Here is an 18,160-nt window from a genome sequence, read left to right as displayed (position 1 = left end):
GTCAGTGTATGTGTAAAGAAGATCTCTTGGAGCCGGGCAATAGTGGCATAGGCCTTTAATCCCAGCACTTGGGAGGCAGAGCCAGGTGGATCTCTGTGAGTTCAAGGCCAGCCTGGTCTACAGAGTGAGTTCCAGGACAGACGCCAAAGAAACCCTGTGTCGAAAACAAACAAACAAACAAACAAACAAACAAACAAACAAAAGAAGATCTCCTGGAGCTGGAGTTACAGGTGAGTGTGAACCACCCAGTGTGGGTGTTTAGAACTGAATTCTGAGGTGATGGTAATGCACACCTTTAATCCCAGCACTCAGGAGGCAGAGACAGGAGGATCTCTGTGAGTTCAAGGCTAGCCTGGTCTACAAAGAGAGTTCCAGGACAGGAAGGCTACACATCTCACAAATCACTCCCTCAAAAAAGGAAAGAAGAGAGAGAGAGAGAGAGAGAGAGAGAGAGAGAGAGAGAGAGAGAGAGAGAACTGAATTCTGATTCTCTGCCAGAGCAGTGTATGCTTTTATAATTTTTAAAGATTTATTTTTATTACTTTAAATTATGTACTTGGGGATGGTATATGCATCAAGTACAGTTGCTGGTAGAGGCAAGAGGCATGGGATTCCACTGGAGTTGGAGATACAAGCAGTTGTGAGCTGCCTGACATGGGTCCTGTGCATGAGCTAGTGTGTGCTCTAAACTGCTGAGCCATCTCTCCAGCTCCTAAGGCTAGACCACGTTTTGCTTGCCCTTTCTTCCACTGCTTTCTGGCTCATTGTGTAAACAGTGCTGCTATGAGGCACAGGTGTTAAAATAGCCCATCTGTAATCCCAGCCCTTGGTTGGCTGAAGCAGAAAGATGCCACAGTTCAAGGCTAGCCTGAGCTACATAGTGAGTTTCAGGCCCACCCAGTGGGACATTATGAGACTCAAAAACAAACAAAACAGAGTAAAAGAATCTTTTTTGAATTCCTGCCCCAATCCTTTTGGCTGGGAAGTGGAATTCCCGGGTTATGTGGTAATTCTGTGGAAGAACGGCCAAAGTGCTCCACGCTGATGTCACTAGTTGACTTTCTCAGAAATGGAGCAAGGATTAGTTTTTCTTCTCATGTTGGCCAACAACTGTCACTCTCTGTCTTTTGACAGTACCCATCCCTGTGAGTGTTCTTTTAAAAAAGGTAAAATCAACATAGCGTAAAATTGACCATTTAAGGGCTAGAGAAGCAGCTTGATGGTAGGTCCCTTGCCTAGTGTGTGTGAAGCCCTGGCCAGCCTGGTCTACGGACAGTCTCCAAAACTACACAGAGAACCAAAAAACAAACAAAAAAATCAGGTACCAGCATCCCTGGCCTACTTATTTTTTTTTATATATGTTTTTACTATATAACCAAACTCACATCCTTAAACTATGCCTTCAAACTCAAGATCACGCAGGCATGATGGTGTACTCCTTTAATGCCAGTACTCCAAAGACAGAGGCAGAGACAGGCAGATCCCTGAGTTCAAGGCCAGCTTGGTCTACAGTGGGAGTTCCAGGACAGCCAGGGATACACAATGAAATCTTGTCTCAAAAAATCAAAACCCAACCAACCAAACCAACAAACCCCTCAAGAGCTTTCTGCATCTCTCTGGAGTGCTGGCACAGGCTTCAAGAATTTTTCATTCCTCCAAATGGGAGCTTCATGCCCAGTGGGACTCCACAGAGCTCCTGCCAACCCCAACCTGCTGTGAGTCTCTATGGATTTGCCTATTCTGGCTTCTCATATAAATGACATCCTATAATAAATATGTGCTTTCTTCCACCAAGGATAACATCTTCAATGTCCGTCTGTGATATAGCATGCATCAACCCTTTCTTCCCCTTTACATCTAAGTGATATTCCATTTTCCAGCTAGGCCACGAATGACTGGTCTACCATCTGTCCATGGCTGTTTAATGATTTCCACATTTCAGCTGTTGGGAACAGTGCTGCCATGAGTATTCATGTATTAAATTCTGCTTGCATATCTGATTTCAGTTATTTGGGATATCTGCCAAGGAGTTAAATCTCTGGGTAACATAATAACTCTCTGTGTAACTTGTTGAGGGGTTGTTAGCCTGTTTCCTACAATACTCACACCATTTACATTCCCAAAAGCGGTTTATATGCTTTATACTTTCTTTTTAAATTTTTCATTTATCATCATCATTATCATGTGTGTGGAGGTCAAAACACAACTCAGTGAAGGCATGTCTTTACTTCCACCTTTATGTGGGTTCTGGGCATTGAACTCAGGTGGCTAAGCTTACATGGCAAGTGCCTTTACCTACTGAGCCATCCTGCCAGCCCCGTGGTTCCTATTTTCTACATTAGAGGTATTTCCTCTTTGTGTGTGTGTCTGTGTGTGTCTATAAAGTCTGCATGGATGTAAATCAAACCCAAGACCTCATGTATAACAGACAAATGCGCACCACTTAGCTACACTTCAGTCTGCAAAGGGAGAAAGGAAAGAGGCAGGCTGCAGATAGAAACAGGTGTACAGATTTAGTTTTTGTGTATTTTGAGACAGGGTTTCTCTGTGTAGCCCTAGCTGTCCTGAAACTTGTTCAGTAGACCAGGCTGGATTAAAAGTTTGCACCATCATGCCTGGCTTACTTTTATTTATTTTTTAACTAGGTATTTTCATGGACTGGAGAGATGGCTCAGTGGTTAAGGACACTGTCTGCTGTTCCAGAGGACTTGGGTTCAATTTTCAATACCCATATGGTGACTCACAACCACCTGTAATTCCAGTTTCAGGTCTGACAAGTTCTTCTGGCCTCCTCAAACACCAGGCATGAATGTTGTGCACAGACATACATGCAGACAAAGCACTCATACCCATAATAACTACAAATTTTCATTTTCATTTTTGTGTATGTGTCCACAAACTCTCGTGCACGTGTGTGCAAGTGCATGTGAGAGAGCCACATATGAGTACCCATGGAGGTCAGAAGAGAGTGTCAGATCCCCTGAAGGGGAGTTAGGAGACATCAGACATAGATGATGGAAGAGAATTTGGGTCCTCTGCAAGAGCAGTACATGTTGTTTTTGTTTTTATTAATTTGTTTTATTAATTTGTTTTATTTATTTATTTATTTATTTATTTATTTATTTATTTATTCATTTATTTTTCTGAGACAGGGTTTCTCTGTGTATCTCTGGCTGTCCTGGAACTCACTCTGTAGACCAGGCTGACCTCAAACTCACCTACCTCTGCCTCCAGAGTGCTGGAATTAAAGATGTGAGCATGTTCTTAACTACTGAGCAATCTTTCCAGCTTTGTTTGCTTTGTTTTTATTTTTTTGTTTCTGAGACAAGGTCTCAGAATAGCATAGGCTGCCCTTGAACTTGCAATGTAGTCAGAGTTCCTTGATCCTCCTTCCTCTTCCTCTTCAGTACTGGAACTACAGACCTGCACTACCCAGCCTCCTTTGTGTGGCCTGGAATTGTGTGAAAGACAAGGACTCTGCCAATTCAGCTACATCCCTCATGAACCTATTTTATCAGAATTGCTTAGGTTGAATTCAATTCTGCATTTATTTGTAGAGGTTCACCATGAATCATTATTAAGTTCCTAGAATATGAAAGAAGAGCCATAAAAAGAATGATGAATTCAATATATATTATTCTGATACTGAAAAGGAAAATTTTTAGGTCACACCAAAGTAATAATTTATTATGAATAGGCACAATGAATAAATTCTTAAAACTATCTCATAATTTAAGTAATAAAAGAGTGTGTGGTTAATTTATATACAATATTGACATTGATGAGCTGATATAATCACAACACACCATGGTGACACCAAGGTCAAATTGGTCAATGCATATATTGATTAGAATATTACCATTAATCAGAGTATAATCCAGTACTTGGGGGGGAGAGGAGGTCAGAAATTCAAGGTCATCCTCAGCTATTTAGTGAGTTCCAGACCAGCCAAGGCTACAAAGTGAGACTGTTAAAAAGACATCCCACTAATAAACATAGTGGTACACACCTGCGATCCCAGAGGTAGAGGCAGGAGGGTCAGGAGTTCAAGTTCATCCTCAACTAAATTGGGAGTCTGAGAACGGTCTGGGCAATGTGAGACGGTAACTAAATAAATATTGATAAAAATCCCTTGCGCTGCTGGGCTGTAACTCAACGGGAAAGTGTTTGCCAAGCATTTGGGAGGCCTTGGGCTTGTGTCTCATCACTATAAAATAAAGACAACAAACTAAGAATTATTGCTTACAAAGTCATAGGAGAGGGGCCGGGGCATGGCTCAGTGGGTAAATGTACTTGTCATCCCGTCTCACAACCTGAGTTTATGCTCAGAACCTACCGTATGGAAGGAAAGCACTGACCCCAGAAAGTAGTTCCCTGACCTCCACACACATGCTGTGGCATGCACACACACACACACACAAAATAAATGGAAAACATTTTATTTTTTAAATACTTTTTAATATTTATTTTATTTTTATGTGCATTGGTGTTTTGCCTGCATGTATGTCTGTGTGAGGGTGTCAGATCTTGGAGTTATAGACAGTTGTGAGCTCCCATGTGGGTGCTGGGAATTGAACCCAAGTCCTCTGGAAGAGCAACTAGTGCTCTTAACCGCTGAGCCATCTCTCCAGTCCTGTAAAAACATTTTAAGTTACAGGAAACTTTTTCTTTTGTGGAAGGAGATAGAGATTTCTCTCATGGCTCTGTGAAGTCCTTATTTGTAAGAAGATAGAGAGCTGGTGATTGTGACACTGGAGCCAGTGGACTGGGTCTTGTCAGTCAGGATGGAGACCTGCACTCTGTCAGAGGGGCCACTGCGTGTCCCCCCGGCATGATTTAGCTTTTCCTTACTCTGTTCTAGCCACATAACTGAAGCCAGGTTGACCCCACTGACAGAACACTCTGATGTGAAATTTTTAGCATAATATGTTAATGGAAGAATTTTGGAGCAAGAGATAGAATTAGCTCTTTTGGCTATAAAATAAAAGCAAGGCCGGGCGGTGGTGGCGCACGCCTTTAATCCCAGCACTCGGGAGGCAGAGCCAGGCGGATCTCTGTGAGTTCGAGGCCAGCCTGGGCTACCAAGTGAGTCCCAGGAAAGGCGCAAAGCTACACAGAGAAACCCTGTCTCGAAAAAAACCAAAAAAAAAAAAAAATAAAAAAAATAAAAAAAATAAAAATAAAAGCAAGGTAAAAATGTTCCCATTTTCAAGGGATTATAAAAATTAATTCCCATCCAGGTGGTGGTGGTGCACGCCTTTAATCCCAGCACTCAGGAGGCAGAGGCAGGTGGATCTCTGTGAGTTTGAGGCCAGCCTGGTCTATAGAACGAGTTCCAGGACAGCCAGGGCTACACAAAGAAACCCTGTCTCGAAAAACAAAAACATAACAAACAAAATAAATTCCTGTGTTTTGAAATGAGAGAATATGGCTGTAAGGAAAATTGCTGTGTAGATTTTCCTTAGAGTATTTGCCTGTGTTTGTCTGTTAGAAGCTATGCCTTCCAACCCCTTTTTATACATTTAATGTGTGTGTGTGTGTGTGTGTGTGTGTGTGTGTGTGTCTGTTTGTCTGTCTGTGTGTTGTATGTGTGTGTCTCAGCCTCCTACATATGTTGACTTTGGAAATAGGAATGGAGAATGACAGACTAGATGCCACTTGCCTTTTCTCTCTGACACTGATGCTCTGGTACTCTGTCATACAGGCCCCCGTGTCTGTAGGAATGGAGGTTCTGGTTGGCCTGTCTTTGCTGAAATTAGCTGACAGGGGGAAAAAAAATGTCTGTCCCCATGGTTGAGGAAGAGACTAAACACAGAACAGACTCGGAAGAGAAGTAAGGAGTGGAGTTTTATGCACCGTCTGGACTTAACTGTCAAGTATAGAGAAGTCTCCTAGGAAGGCTGTGACAAAAGAGAGCAAAGCAAGCCAGGCATAATGCTGCAAGCCTATAATCTCAGCACTTGAGAGATGGAAGCACGAGGATCATGAGTTCAAGACTGGTCTCAGGCACAGAGTTCGAGGCCAGGTTGGGTTACATGAGACCCTGTCTCAAAAAAGAAAGGGGCTGGGGAGGAGAAGAGCAAGAGAACACAGGGAAACAAGATCAAGGTTGGAGGGAGAAATAAAATAAAAGTATTTCTTTACAAATGTATTTATTTATGTGTGTGGACACATGTGTGTCTTACATGTGTAGCTCAGAGGATAACTTTCAGGAGTCAGTTCTCATCTTCCACCTTATTGAGGCGGGGTCTTTCTTGTTTCTCTGGATGCTACACATCATACTCCAGACTAGCTGGCCCTTGAGCCCTGGCCCATTCTCCTGTCTCTGCACCCCATCTCATTGCCGGAGGGCAGGGTGACAGATGAGTGCCACCACACTGGACTTTTTACATGGGTTCTAAGGATTGGATTCAGGTTGTTTGGCTTGTAAGGCTAGCGTTTTTACCCACTGAGCCCATCTCCCTGTCCCCAAAGTGAGTTTGGGAAGAATCATATCATATCTTGTACGCTAATGAGCATACCTCTATGTATGTGAACCACATGCGTGTTGGCTGCCGGTAGAGGTCAGAAGAAGGCACTACCAGATCCCTCGGAACTGGAGCCATGATTAGTTGCGAGTCACCATGTGTGGGTATTGGGAATTGAACCCTGGTCCTCTCCCAGGGTAACAAATGGTTCCAAACCACTGAGCCATCTCTTCAGCTCCTCTTTCTAGATTTTTAACCTTCTTGTGAAAAAAATTAAGCAGTGGGCCTGAAGAATGAGGAAGACTGGGCAATACCACATCATGTCTGGCCATCTTTATAGGCAACACCTGTGATGGAGTTCAAGCCTTTGGGCAATACTACATCATGTCTGGCCATCTTTATAGGCAACACCTGTGATGGAGTTCAAGGCTCGGAGTGAAGTGTGAACCTAATTAGTCTCATCAATAAAAACCAGGAGTCAAATATTGGGGTAATAACCTGAAAAATCAGAGAAGCAGCCATCAGTGACTTCTTACCTCTCTGGATCCTCCCACTGAAAAGGCTGAGATCCTGTCTCTACCCTACCTTATCACTTCTTCTCTCTGCCTCTGGAGTGTTAGGATTAAAGGTGTGAGCCACCACGGCCAGGCCTCTATGGTTAACTAGTGGCTAGCTCTGCCCTCGGATCTCCAGACAAGCTTTCTTTGTCAGAACACAAACAAAATACCACATAACATAGATGTCTTATTTAGGTTTTTATTGCTGTGAAGAGACACCATGACCAGGGCAATTCTTATAAAGGAAAGCATTTAACTGGGGGCAGGGCTCGCTTACAGTTTCAGAGGTTCAGTCCATTATCATCCTAATGGGGAACATGGTGGTGTGCAGGCCATGTGGTGCTGGGAGCTGACAGTGCTACATCTTGCAGGCAACGGACACACGGGGTGTCCTGAGAATGGGAAATCTCAAAGCCCACCCCCACAGTGACACACTTCCTCCAACAAGGCCACACCTGCTCTAAAATTAGCCCCTCTCACTGGGCGGTGGTGGCGCAAGCCTTTAATCCCAGCACTCCAGAGGCAGAGCCAGGCAGATCTCTGTGAGTTCCAGGCCAGCCTGGTCTACAAAATGAGATTCAGAACAGGTACCAAAACAACACGGAGAAACCTGTCTCAAAATAACAAAAATCAAACAAACAAAAAAGCGCCAACCTCCTAAGAGTGCCACTCCCTATGAGATTATGGGGGCCAATTACATTCAAACTACCACACTTGGCTGCAGCTTGATCTCCACAGGACTGTGTGGCTATCCCTAATGATAGGCATGTGTGGTTGCTAAACCCAGGAAATAAGCCAGTGCTGCTGACTCAAGCCCTGATCCCTTCTTCTACTTGGGAACCACTCATCATACTCATCATACAGCATTATGGGCAAAGCCCTGTACAGGACACAGAGGTGAGCTGGTCAATTAAGGCATACTAGTCATGAACTTGCCTGTGACATACAGACAGACAAGGGGAAAAAACAGAGCTAGAATACAGAATACATGCTAGTTACATGTCCAAAAAGGTTTCAGAGAAGCATGAACAGTATCCAGACGAAGTTTTTTTTTTTTTTTTTTTTTTTCTTTCTTTCCTAGGGAAGTGGATCAGTGGCCTATCCCCAACCCTGTGCAAAGGAAAAAGATGAGCTCATCTGGTGGACAGCTCAGCAGGTAAAGGTACCTGCCAGCAAGCCTGTTGACCTGAGTGCAGTCCCTGAAACCCACAGAGTGGAAGGAAAGAACCGATTTCTATAAGTCGATGCCTGACTTTGAAAGAATGAAGGCTTGAGTTCAACCACCAGATCCCATAAAAATGCCAGGCATGGAGGCATGTGCTTGTAAGCCCACATCTGGGAAGGTGGAGACAGGAGGAGCCCAGGGCTCACTGGCTAGCAGTCTAACCTAACTGGTGAGTTCTGGGCCAGCAAGAGACCGTTTCAAAGGAGGTGGATGGTTTCCTGAGATGACACCCAAGATTACCCTCTGGCCTCCACACACATGCACACACGTACATAGATGTGCACCTACACATACAGGAACACACACATATACTTTTGGTAAATGAATGAATGCATGAATGAGGGAACTACTTTAATCTAAAACCTAAAAACTAAGAAAGAATAAACCAGGCAAGGGCCAGGAGAAGAGTCTTGCAGACAAAGGAGACACCAGTGTCAGGCCTCAAGGAGGGAAAATGTTTATCTTTCTGAACCATGAAAGGCAGTGGAGTTAAGTACTGCAGAAGACAGTGTAGGATTGAAGAGAAGGCAAGAGAGACAGGTAGCTAAAACTCAGAGGACCTTATAGGTCCTGAGCATGAGCTTAGATTTAGTTAAGTGGAGGCTGGAATTAGGCGCTGGTGTTAGACAGCTGCCTGTCACTACAGCCATTCTACCTGGGATAATCATCCTGCAGGAGAAAAGATCCATTTGGCTTACAGTTTTGGAGGTTCTATCTGTGATTGATTGGTCCTGCTGTTTTTGGGCCCATGGCAAGGCAGGACATCATGATGAAGGGGTGGTGAGCTAAACTGTGCACTTCATTCCCAGGACACAGAGAGGGGAAGGAAGGGACCAGGAATTCATTCAAGGGCACACCTATAATGATCTAAAGACCTCCCACAAAGTGCCTACCTGGGGACCAAGTGAGGTGGTATTGTGTTCCCCAAAATATTGTTCACGCTAATAAACTTATCTGGGGTCAGAGAACAGTACAGCCACAATATTAAACATAGAGGATAGGCAGTGGTAGCACACGCCTTTAATCCTAGCATTCCAGAGGCAGAAATCCATGTGTTCAAGGATACAGCCAGGCATAGTGACTCACGCCTTTAATCCCAGGGAGTGATGGCAGAAAGCAGAAAGATATATAAGGCATGAGGACCAGAAACTTAGAAGCATTTGGCTGGTTAAGCATTCAGGCTTTTGAGCAGCACAGTTCAGCTGAGATCCATTCGGATATGAGGACTCAGAGGCTTCCAGTCTGAGGAAATAAGACCAGCTGAGGAACTGGTGAGGTGAGGTAGCTGTGGCTTGTTCTGCTTCTCTGATTTTCCAGCATTCACCCCAATAACTGGCCTCAGGTTTGATTTTATTAGTAAGTACCTTTAAGATCCATGCTACAACCAAGCCTTTAACTTGTGAGCCTTTGGTGGCATTTGTGCATCCTCCTGCCCACCCACCCACACTCAAAATATATAAACAAGACTATAATAAAAAATTAAATGGTTTATTGGAATCCTGGCCCTTCTGCACTACACTTCTTTGTCATAAGCCTAAAAGCAATAGGTCCAAGTGCCCATGAACTGAAAACTCGTTTTTTTTTTTTTTTTTTGTTTTTTGTTTTTTTGGTTGTTGTCGTTGTTTGATACAGATTATCTCTATATAGCCCTAGCTGTCCTGGAACTCACTATGTAGACCAGACTGGCCTTGAACTCAGAGATTCACCTGCCTCTGCCTCCCAAGTGCTGGAACTAAAGGTGTGTGCCACCACACCTGGCTAGGAATATTGACATTAAAGAAATGGAACATTGTGTACTGCAAGACACAAGAATCATGGGGACCAGATAAGTCAGTTGGTTGCAGGGGTGCACACTGGTAGGCAAGTGCTGATAAGTCAGTTGGTTGCAGGGGTGCACACTGGTAGGCAAGTGCTGATAAGTCAGTTGGTTGCAGGGGTGCACACTGGTAGGCAAGTGCTGATAAGTCAGTTGGTTGCAGGGGTGCACACTGGTAGGCAAGTGCTGATAAGTCAGTTGGTTGCAGGGGTGCACACTGGTAGGCAAGTGCTGATAAGTCAGTTGGTTGCAGGGGTGCACACTGGTAGGCAAGTGCTGATAAGTCAGTTGGTTGCAGGGGTGCACACTGGTAGGCAAGTGCTGATAAGTCAGTTGGTTGCAGGGGTGCACACTGGTAGGCAAGTGCTGATAAGTCAGTTGGTTGCAGGGGTGCACACTGGTAGGCAAGTGCTGAAGAGAGTTCAGGACTAGGAGTCTCAATCTGGGCTACACAGAAAGAACAAAGGAAAGAAAGACAGACGGCTCAGTGGTTTAAGAGCATTTGTTGCTTACAGAAAACCTGAGTTCAGTTCCCAGGACCTGTGTGTGGCATCTGTAACTCGAGTTTCTGCTGGCTTCCTCAAGCACTGTATACACGTGCACATACATACATGCAGGCAAAACACTTATACACATAAAGGAAATCTAAAAAAATAAAGATTCATTAAGAAAAAGGAAGAAGGAAGGGAGGATGGAAGAAAGAGAAAAAGGCAAGAGAAAGTGAAAAAAGGCGAAAAGACACAAGAAGAATATTTAATGTATTTGTTGTAATATGTGCAGAATAGGTAAATCCATGGAGACAGAAGGCAGATTTGGTTCTAGGAGGTAATGGTAGGATGAGGAGGGACATTTAGTGTGTTGCAGGGTTCCTTTCTTGGGTGATTAAAATGTTCTGGAATTAGCAATCATGTTAAGCAACTATAACTCTCCTAAAGCCATTGTATACTTTAAATGTGTGATTTAATCTGAGGTTACATGGCAATTATATTTTAAAAAAGACAATGTAATTAACATCAGTGTAACTGGGGGTCCAAAATAACTTACATAAAATTCCTTTCCTGAAAAGTAGAATGCCTTCCTGAAAAGCCTGCAGCAGTTTAATTTTACTCACAGATTCTTTGCATATCTAGTAGTCATGTTCCCATTTTTAGCATGTAGCAAACAAATTGTAACTATTTTAGTCACTTCTCGGCCTTTTGGCTAAGATCAAATGTAACTCTTCTAAAGTAGAGTGGAATGTTTAAGATTATAGTTCAGCTAAAAGTAGCTATACACTCTAATCCTAAAACTCAGGAGGCTGAGGCAGGCAGATCTCTGTGAGTTCGAGGCCAGCCAGATTTACATATCCAGTTCCAGGCCAGTGAGACCCTGTTTCAAATAAATAAACATAAATAAACCAATGCTACAGTTTGATAGTCTGTGATGGTGGTGCACACCCCAACGTTCAGGCAGGGGGATTTCAAATCGGAGGCAGTGTGAGATACATAGCAAGATCCTCTCTAAAGAACAGTTAACAACAAGATTATGGCTTTTGTACTCCGGACAACATATACTTTGTGGCAAATTCTGGACTTTCATGGTACTGTTACTTTGCTCAATTTAGACTTACATATTGTAAAGAAATTTTTGTCCAGCTGAGCTGCCTGTACCCTTGGGCTTCCTTAACTAGTCGTTCAACACATTTCTCAATTATTTGAGTTTCTCATTCACTGACACGTTCAGATTTTATCAAAAATTATCAATACTCTCAGTATTTATCAATACCCTGGAGCACAAAGAAGAGCGCCTCTCTAAAAGAACAAGGTAAAATAAAATTAATGGAAGTTCCTGTTAGTTTTCTTCCATGGGCTTTCCTGGAGGAGGGGAAGAGTGCAACAGGCATTTGCAGCATGGTGCTAAATGCTCCCCGCAGAGAGCAAACCTTTTTCCTACTCCTCTCTTCTCCTAGTTTCTATGGCCAGCTTGCAGCATCCTGGAGGTGCGGGTGGCAGGATTCCCACGTCACTAGACAGCAAGAGCCACCTGGGAACAAACCAACACCGCAGGAACCCTAGGGGCCGCCAAGCACCCCTGGCAGGCCCATCTTTGGATTGGCGCATCCTGCCCTCATCATCTAGCCTACCTGAGCTCCGCCCACCGCGCCCCTCGCCTCCGCGCGGTCTCCATGGTAACGCCCCGCCCCGCCTCCCTCTCTTCTTAGCCCGGCAGCCCCTCTCACCCCTCCCCCCGCCTGGCGCCGCTTGGGGGGAGGGGGTGGGGCAGGGGGCGGGGACAGGATGCAGGCGAAGAGGAAATCGGCGGCGCGACTCCCGTTGCTTATTGGCTGCCGCGTTCGGGAGCCAGAAGCCCCGCCTCCCCAGCGAGGGTCACGTGATCCCTTTCAAAGATGGCCGCCCTGTTGTTTTGATGAATAATACTTGGTGGGGCGAGGGGGTAAGAGTAGGGTTGGAGGGGTAGGAGGATTTACGCTTACAGCGAGAGCCTAGCCAGTCCCATCCCTCCCCTCCCCCCTACCAGGGTTCTTGCGTGGAGGCGGGGCGAGCCTGGCCTGCTTTTAGAGGGGAGGGGCTTCCCGGTACGGTGCTGGGCTCTGCCTGGGCTGCTGTAGGGTCGCCGCGCCTCGGGGGCATCCAGTGTGCAGAGGAGCCGTTCCCGCCAGGGGCCAGGGGTGGGACCCGGAGCAGGGTCTGCGGGAGAAAAACGCAGCTGCCGCGTCACCGCCACGAAGACACGGCGCGCAGCGGGCACGAGCCGAGCTGAAGACCGCGCCGCCCGCTCTGGGTAACCTGGGAAGCTGAGGGGAGTCAGTGGCGCCTGGAGAGGACCCCGTAGCAGCGGCCGTGGCCGGAGGAGGCGGCTCGGGGCTCTTGCAGCTGGAGGAGGCTGGGGCGATCCGAGGGACCGAAGCCAAGGCGATTCAGTGCCTCGTGTTCTTAGTTTTTAACCTCTGACTATGCAATTCTGAAACCTCCCCCACCGGGGACCAGACAGTCCGATAGATACCTTCCACTCTCCTTTGCTCCCGCCCGGGTCTCAAGAACTGAGGATCTCTTCCCTAACGCCTTTCACCATTAAGAGGAAAGCGATGGAGGAGCTGAGCGCTGACGAGGTGAGGAGGCTGGGGCGTGGGGTGGGGTGGGGGGGCACCTTGAAAGGATTACTTGGCAACTCTTTGGCGCTTTGGCCGGGGACGATTTTGCGCTAGTGGTGTCGGGCTTTTGGGATTGGGAAGGCAACAGAGATGGCATTTTCGAGAATAATGAAATATTATGGAAGTAGTCATTCATCATCAGGTTGGTTGTATTGTAAGAAGCCCTTGCTCCATTTCTCAGTATGTTTACTCAATCACTAAGATTCTCCAGGGTTAGAGAAATGCAAGACCCCGGAGAGGGTCTCTTCTTTTATTCTCCTTTATTCTCTTTTCTTGTTTCTTCATTCGGAACTCCACTTGCTTTTCTTTTAGGGTCTGAAGACAAGGAGAGCATCTTGAAGGTGTTCAGTCTTTTTAAACGGGTATTCAAGAAAGAGGGGCAAGATTTAGATGATGGTATATTTTGTGTGCCTGTGTCTTCAGGGATTTAAAAACAATTTTGGATAAAATTATAATGTTTAATGGCTGTTTTAAAAGGAAGTATTGGAAATCCCATGCAGCACATGTGGCCATTTCATTGTGTAAGTTGATCAAAGATACCTTTGTGTTTGAGAGATAGTTGCAGATTTCTTGGTATTTGACAAAGTGTATATCCTTAATAGTTTAACAGATTCCAGTTAAATTGTAGTAATTTTAACAGACTACTAATGACTACTCGTCTTCTATTTTATTTTAACTCCCCTCCCCCTTAAACTTGGGTTGTGCTGTATAGGATTGTCAGAAAAACAGTGGCAGTTAGGGCACAAGGAATTTCCTGTGACTCGGTTGGTTGACTTTTCCCTGTCTTTTTACAAACTGAAGGCCTTTTTTTCAAGACCCCTGCTGGTTTAATTTCTTCCACTACTTCGTGTAAACTTCCCCTGCAGTATTATGGAAGTAGTCATCTGTCACCAGGTTGGTGGGAAGAGGTCCTTGCTCCACTTTTGGTCATGGTCTCCTCATGTTTATTTAGTCACTAAAATTCTCCAGGGATGGAGCAGGCACATGGGTGGGTGAAGGGTCAGGTAGGAAAGAATTTTGTGGATTTTGATACTTTACTTGTTAAGTCAGAATTGTTCATTTCGTGTCAGCTAACTAGGTTTTCCTCAACTACACCAGGAGTGTAATCTTGAATCAGAAAAGTCCTGAGCAGTTTTAGGAAATATCAGGAGATTGCCTGATATTTGGAAACATTGGGTTTTTTTTGTAGTTTTTGAAAGTATGCCCCCATTTTTCTTTAATTCTAAAGAGGCACAATCGGTGTTTTTTCAGTAGTCCTTTACTTCCAGAAAGTGTTTTCTTTTTTTTCTTCTTATGATCCCTAAATAGTTTGTGGTTTAGAGGCCTTTACAGATTTGAGTTTTTACTAAGTTTTTTTAAACCAATAAACTATACAGACTGGCCAAAGATACTGTATAATCTAGAAGGTGTCTTTTTATTTTGTTCAGTTCTTGAGATGGTGTAACTCTTTTAGTGATCATAAAAGGATCACATATAACCTTTGTGGAAGGAACAGAAGAAAAAAATTTCAAGGTCAACAGAACACTAAAACATGAAAAATTAAAATCACCAGTGTAGGATTTGTATGAAGTTATTGTCAACAAATTAGTTGGCCTGATCACAATGGCAGTACAATAACGGGTTATTTTTTTCTCATTAGGAGCATGAAAAAATTCTCCTTAAAATTTTTTTTTTCTTTTTCTTTTTCTTTCTTTTTTGAGTCTCACTATGTAGCCCTGTCTGATCTCCAACTCACAGAGATCTACCTGCCTCTGCTGTGAGTTCTGGGAATTAAGTTGTGTACCAACTTGCCTAGCTGTAATCCAGTTTCTTTAATACTGGGTTAAGTGTGCATTTCTCAACATATATATTTCCAAGGTGGTTTTTTTTTTGCCTTTGTACTGTTACTGTTAGTAGAAACTTATAATCACAGATATTGCAGGTGATGTTGATTTGGTTAAAAAAAATAACACATGTATTATTGACTGTCAAAGGATACATTTCAGAATTAAAACAGTCATGTCTTCACTGTAAGTTTGGAAATTGGGTTAAATCAGAGTTTCATATTTTAACAAAATGAAAATATTTGTGAATAGAGTCTAGAAGAATAAAACTGGTTTAACCAGACTAGGTCCCTCTCTCATAGGTCACCTTGAATTCTTTTATTTTTTTCTGCATATTTGAAAGGGTTGTTTAACTGCATTGCTGTGTGTTATTTATGTAGTGTTGTACAGTGAGTTCTTTGCTCCACAGAGCAGAGCTGTGACTAAGTTCAGCCTCTTGAACTTGCATTCCACAACATCATTGTTTACATTATGTTCATGCTATAGCTACTCACGTGTTGTTTTTATGTACCAAGGCAATGCCTTAAGTAGGGCAGGCATTTTAAACTGCTTTTCAGTAGTGGTGATGAAATTGCTTTGAAATGATTTGTACCTTTTCTCCCCCTTTTCTGTCTTCTAAACTTTTCTGACCTACTTCTAAGAGATGACTGCCTGGGACTCAGAGTGTGGTCAAGGTTTTAGAAGAGTTGAGTGTTCTTCCCAAGTGCAGCATATATGGCCTTGGTTTTTTTAAAAATTTTTAAAATTTTTTTCAAGACAGAGTTTCTCTGTGTAGCCTTGACTGTCCTGGAACTCACTCTGTAAACCAGGCTGGTCTTGAACTCACAGAGATCCGCCTGCCTCTCCCTCTCAAGTGCTGGATTTTTTATTTTTTTATTCTTTTTATTTTTTTTTCGAGACAGGGTTTCTATGTAGTTTTGGTGCCTATCCTGGATCTCGCTCTGTAGACCCGGCTGGCATCGAACTCACAGAGATCTGCCTGGCTCTGCTGGGATTAAAGGCGGGAGCCACTGCTGCCTGGCATTTTATTTATTTATTTATTTATTTATTTATTTATTTATTTATTTATTTATTTATTTTTGGTTTTTCGAGACAGGGTTTCTCTGTGTAGCTTTGCGCCTTTCCTGGAACTCACTTTGGAGACCAGGCTGGCCTCGAACTCACAGAGATCCGCCTGGCTCTGCCTCCCGAGTGCTGGGATTAAAGGCGTGCGCCACCACCGCCCGGCCCTTATTTATTTTTAATACAGGTTTAGCTATATATTCCAGACTGGCCTTAGATTTTTATCCTCCTGCCTCAGCTTCCCAAGGGTTGGGATTACAGATAAGCAGTGTTCTATAAGTGGAAAAAGATTGACAGTTATGAACAGCCTAAGAAGCCTGCACTTTTCTAGGCATGGCACAGCCATTGTTTTATTTGGTAAAATAATGCAGTGAAGTAGGAACCATTTTGTATATTTCATAGATGAGGAAACAAATTTAGGTTAAGTAACTTGGCAAAAGTGACCTGATTTAGAAGTCACATGGTTAGAATTCAAAATCAAGACTCCTGATTCCAGAGTCCCCTTTATTACATTTCTTTTTTTTTTTTTTTGGTTTTTTGAGACAGGGTTTCTCTCTGTAGCTTTGTGCCTTTCTTGGATCTCGCTCTGTAGACCAGACTGGCCTCGAACTCACAAAGATCCGCCTGTCTCTGCCTCCCGAGTGCTGGGATTAAAAACAATTGGTTGGGGCTGGAGAGATGGCTCAGAGGTTAAGAGCACTGACTGTTCTTCCAGAGATCCTGAGTTCAATTCCCAGCACCCACATAGTGGCTCACAACATCTATAATGAGATCTAATGCCTTCTTCTGGCCTGCAGACATACATGCAGACACATCACTGCATACCTAATGAATAAATACATCTTTTTTTTTATGAATAAATAAATCTTAAAAAAAAATTGGCCATAGATTGATCACAACATCTGTATAAATATCCTGCTACCATTGACCTCTCTGATACACCTTGTTTCCTGTATGGTGTTTTTTTTTTTGTTTTTTTTTTTCTTTTCGAGACAGGGTTTCTCTGTGTAGCTTTGCGCCTTTCCTGGAACTCGCTTTGGAGACCAGGCTGGCCTCGAACTCAAAAAGATCCGCCTGCCTCTGCCTTCCGAGTGCTGGGATTAAAGGCGTGCGCCACCACCGCCCGGCGTTTTATATGAGTGCCTTCATGATGTGTTCTGGTCTTTTTGGGACTGATTGACTGGTGTGCACTAATGTTCCCTCACCAATTCCTCCTAACCCCTGCCTCACATGGTTTACTCCATAAATCTGGGGGTTGAGTTGGGGATAGAGATAGGAACCTAAAATGTGCAATATGGGGGCTGGAGAGATGGCTCAGCAGTTAAAAGCACTTGTTCTTGGAGAGGACACAGGTTCAGTTCCCAGCAACCACATGGTGGCTTACAACCATCAGTATCTCCAGTTCCAGGGGATCTGGTGCCCTCTTCTGACTTCTCTAGGAACCGGGCACATATGTGGTACACATGCACATAACACATTAAAATACACAAAAAAACCCATAAAATAAAACATAAAAATTATCTTAATGTACAGTACAGTTATTGTGTGATGTACTGTTGTGGAGGTATACATAAGACACTGAGAATAAGAAGGAATACCCTGTGGAATGAGGTCTTAAGACATTAGAAAAACAGTTATGCTGTGTTGTTGCCCCAAAAGGGTACTGGGAGCTGGGTGTGAGGGATAGTGGCTTAGAAAATAGCATCAAATCATGGTGCAGGATCATGGGAGCTTGTTTGCCCGTGGTACTGGTTATCATGAGATCTTGGAGAGCTGTCTGAAAGTTGAGGAGTTTCAGCTCTCTGTAAGACTGTGATCTCTCCCCTGCTGCGTGTGTGATGCTTACACAAGGGTGTGAGCATCAGCTGCTGGAAGGTGGTGCACACTGGAAGACGGCAGGAGGCCGCTGTAGGTGACTGTGTGCCAGGCAATAGAGGTCCATGGACTTGAGGTATGGACAGTGAGGAGGTGGCAAACAGGCACACCAGGAAGAAATTCTGAGGCTTTAAATTAGTCTGGTTCTGGCCGTGGTGGTGGTGGTGGTGGTGGTGGTGGTGGT

The 18,160-nt window shown here is 44.0% G+C and overlaps 1 protein-coding gene across 1 annotated transcript in view; it reads left to right on the top strand.

Moving 5' to 3' along the window:
- The first annotated feature begins 12,430 nt into the window (after positions 1–12,430).
- Positions 12,431–18,160, top strand: part of Ube4b (ubiquitination factor E4B) — a 122,151-nt gene continuing 116,421 nt past the window's right edge. Inside the window, exon 1 of the mRNA XM_059255398.1 lies at positions 12,431–13,174. Within this exon, the coding sequence (XP_059111381.1) occupies positions 13,151–13,174 (24 nt within the window). The 5' untranslated portion in view covers positions 12,431–13,150. The remainder of the gene's footprint in view (positions 13,175–18,160) is intronic.

This window comes from Peromyscus eremicus, chromosome 2 (genome assembly GCF_949786415.1).
Source record: "Peromyscus eremicus chromosome 2, PerEre_H2_v1, whole genome shotgun sequence".
Taxonomy (NCBI): domain Eukaryota; kingdom Metazoa; phylum Chordata; class Mammalia; order Rodentia; family Cricetidae; genus Peromyscus; species Peromyscus eremicus.
Note: the sequence above shows the minus strand (reverse complement) of the source record. Positions and strands in the feature narration are given on the sequence as shown.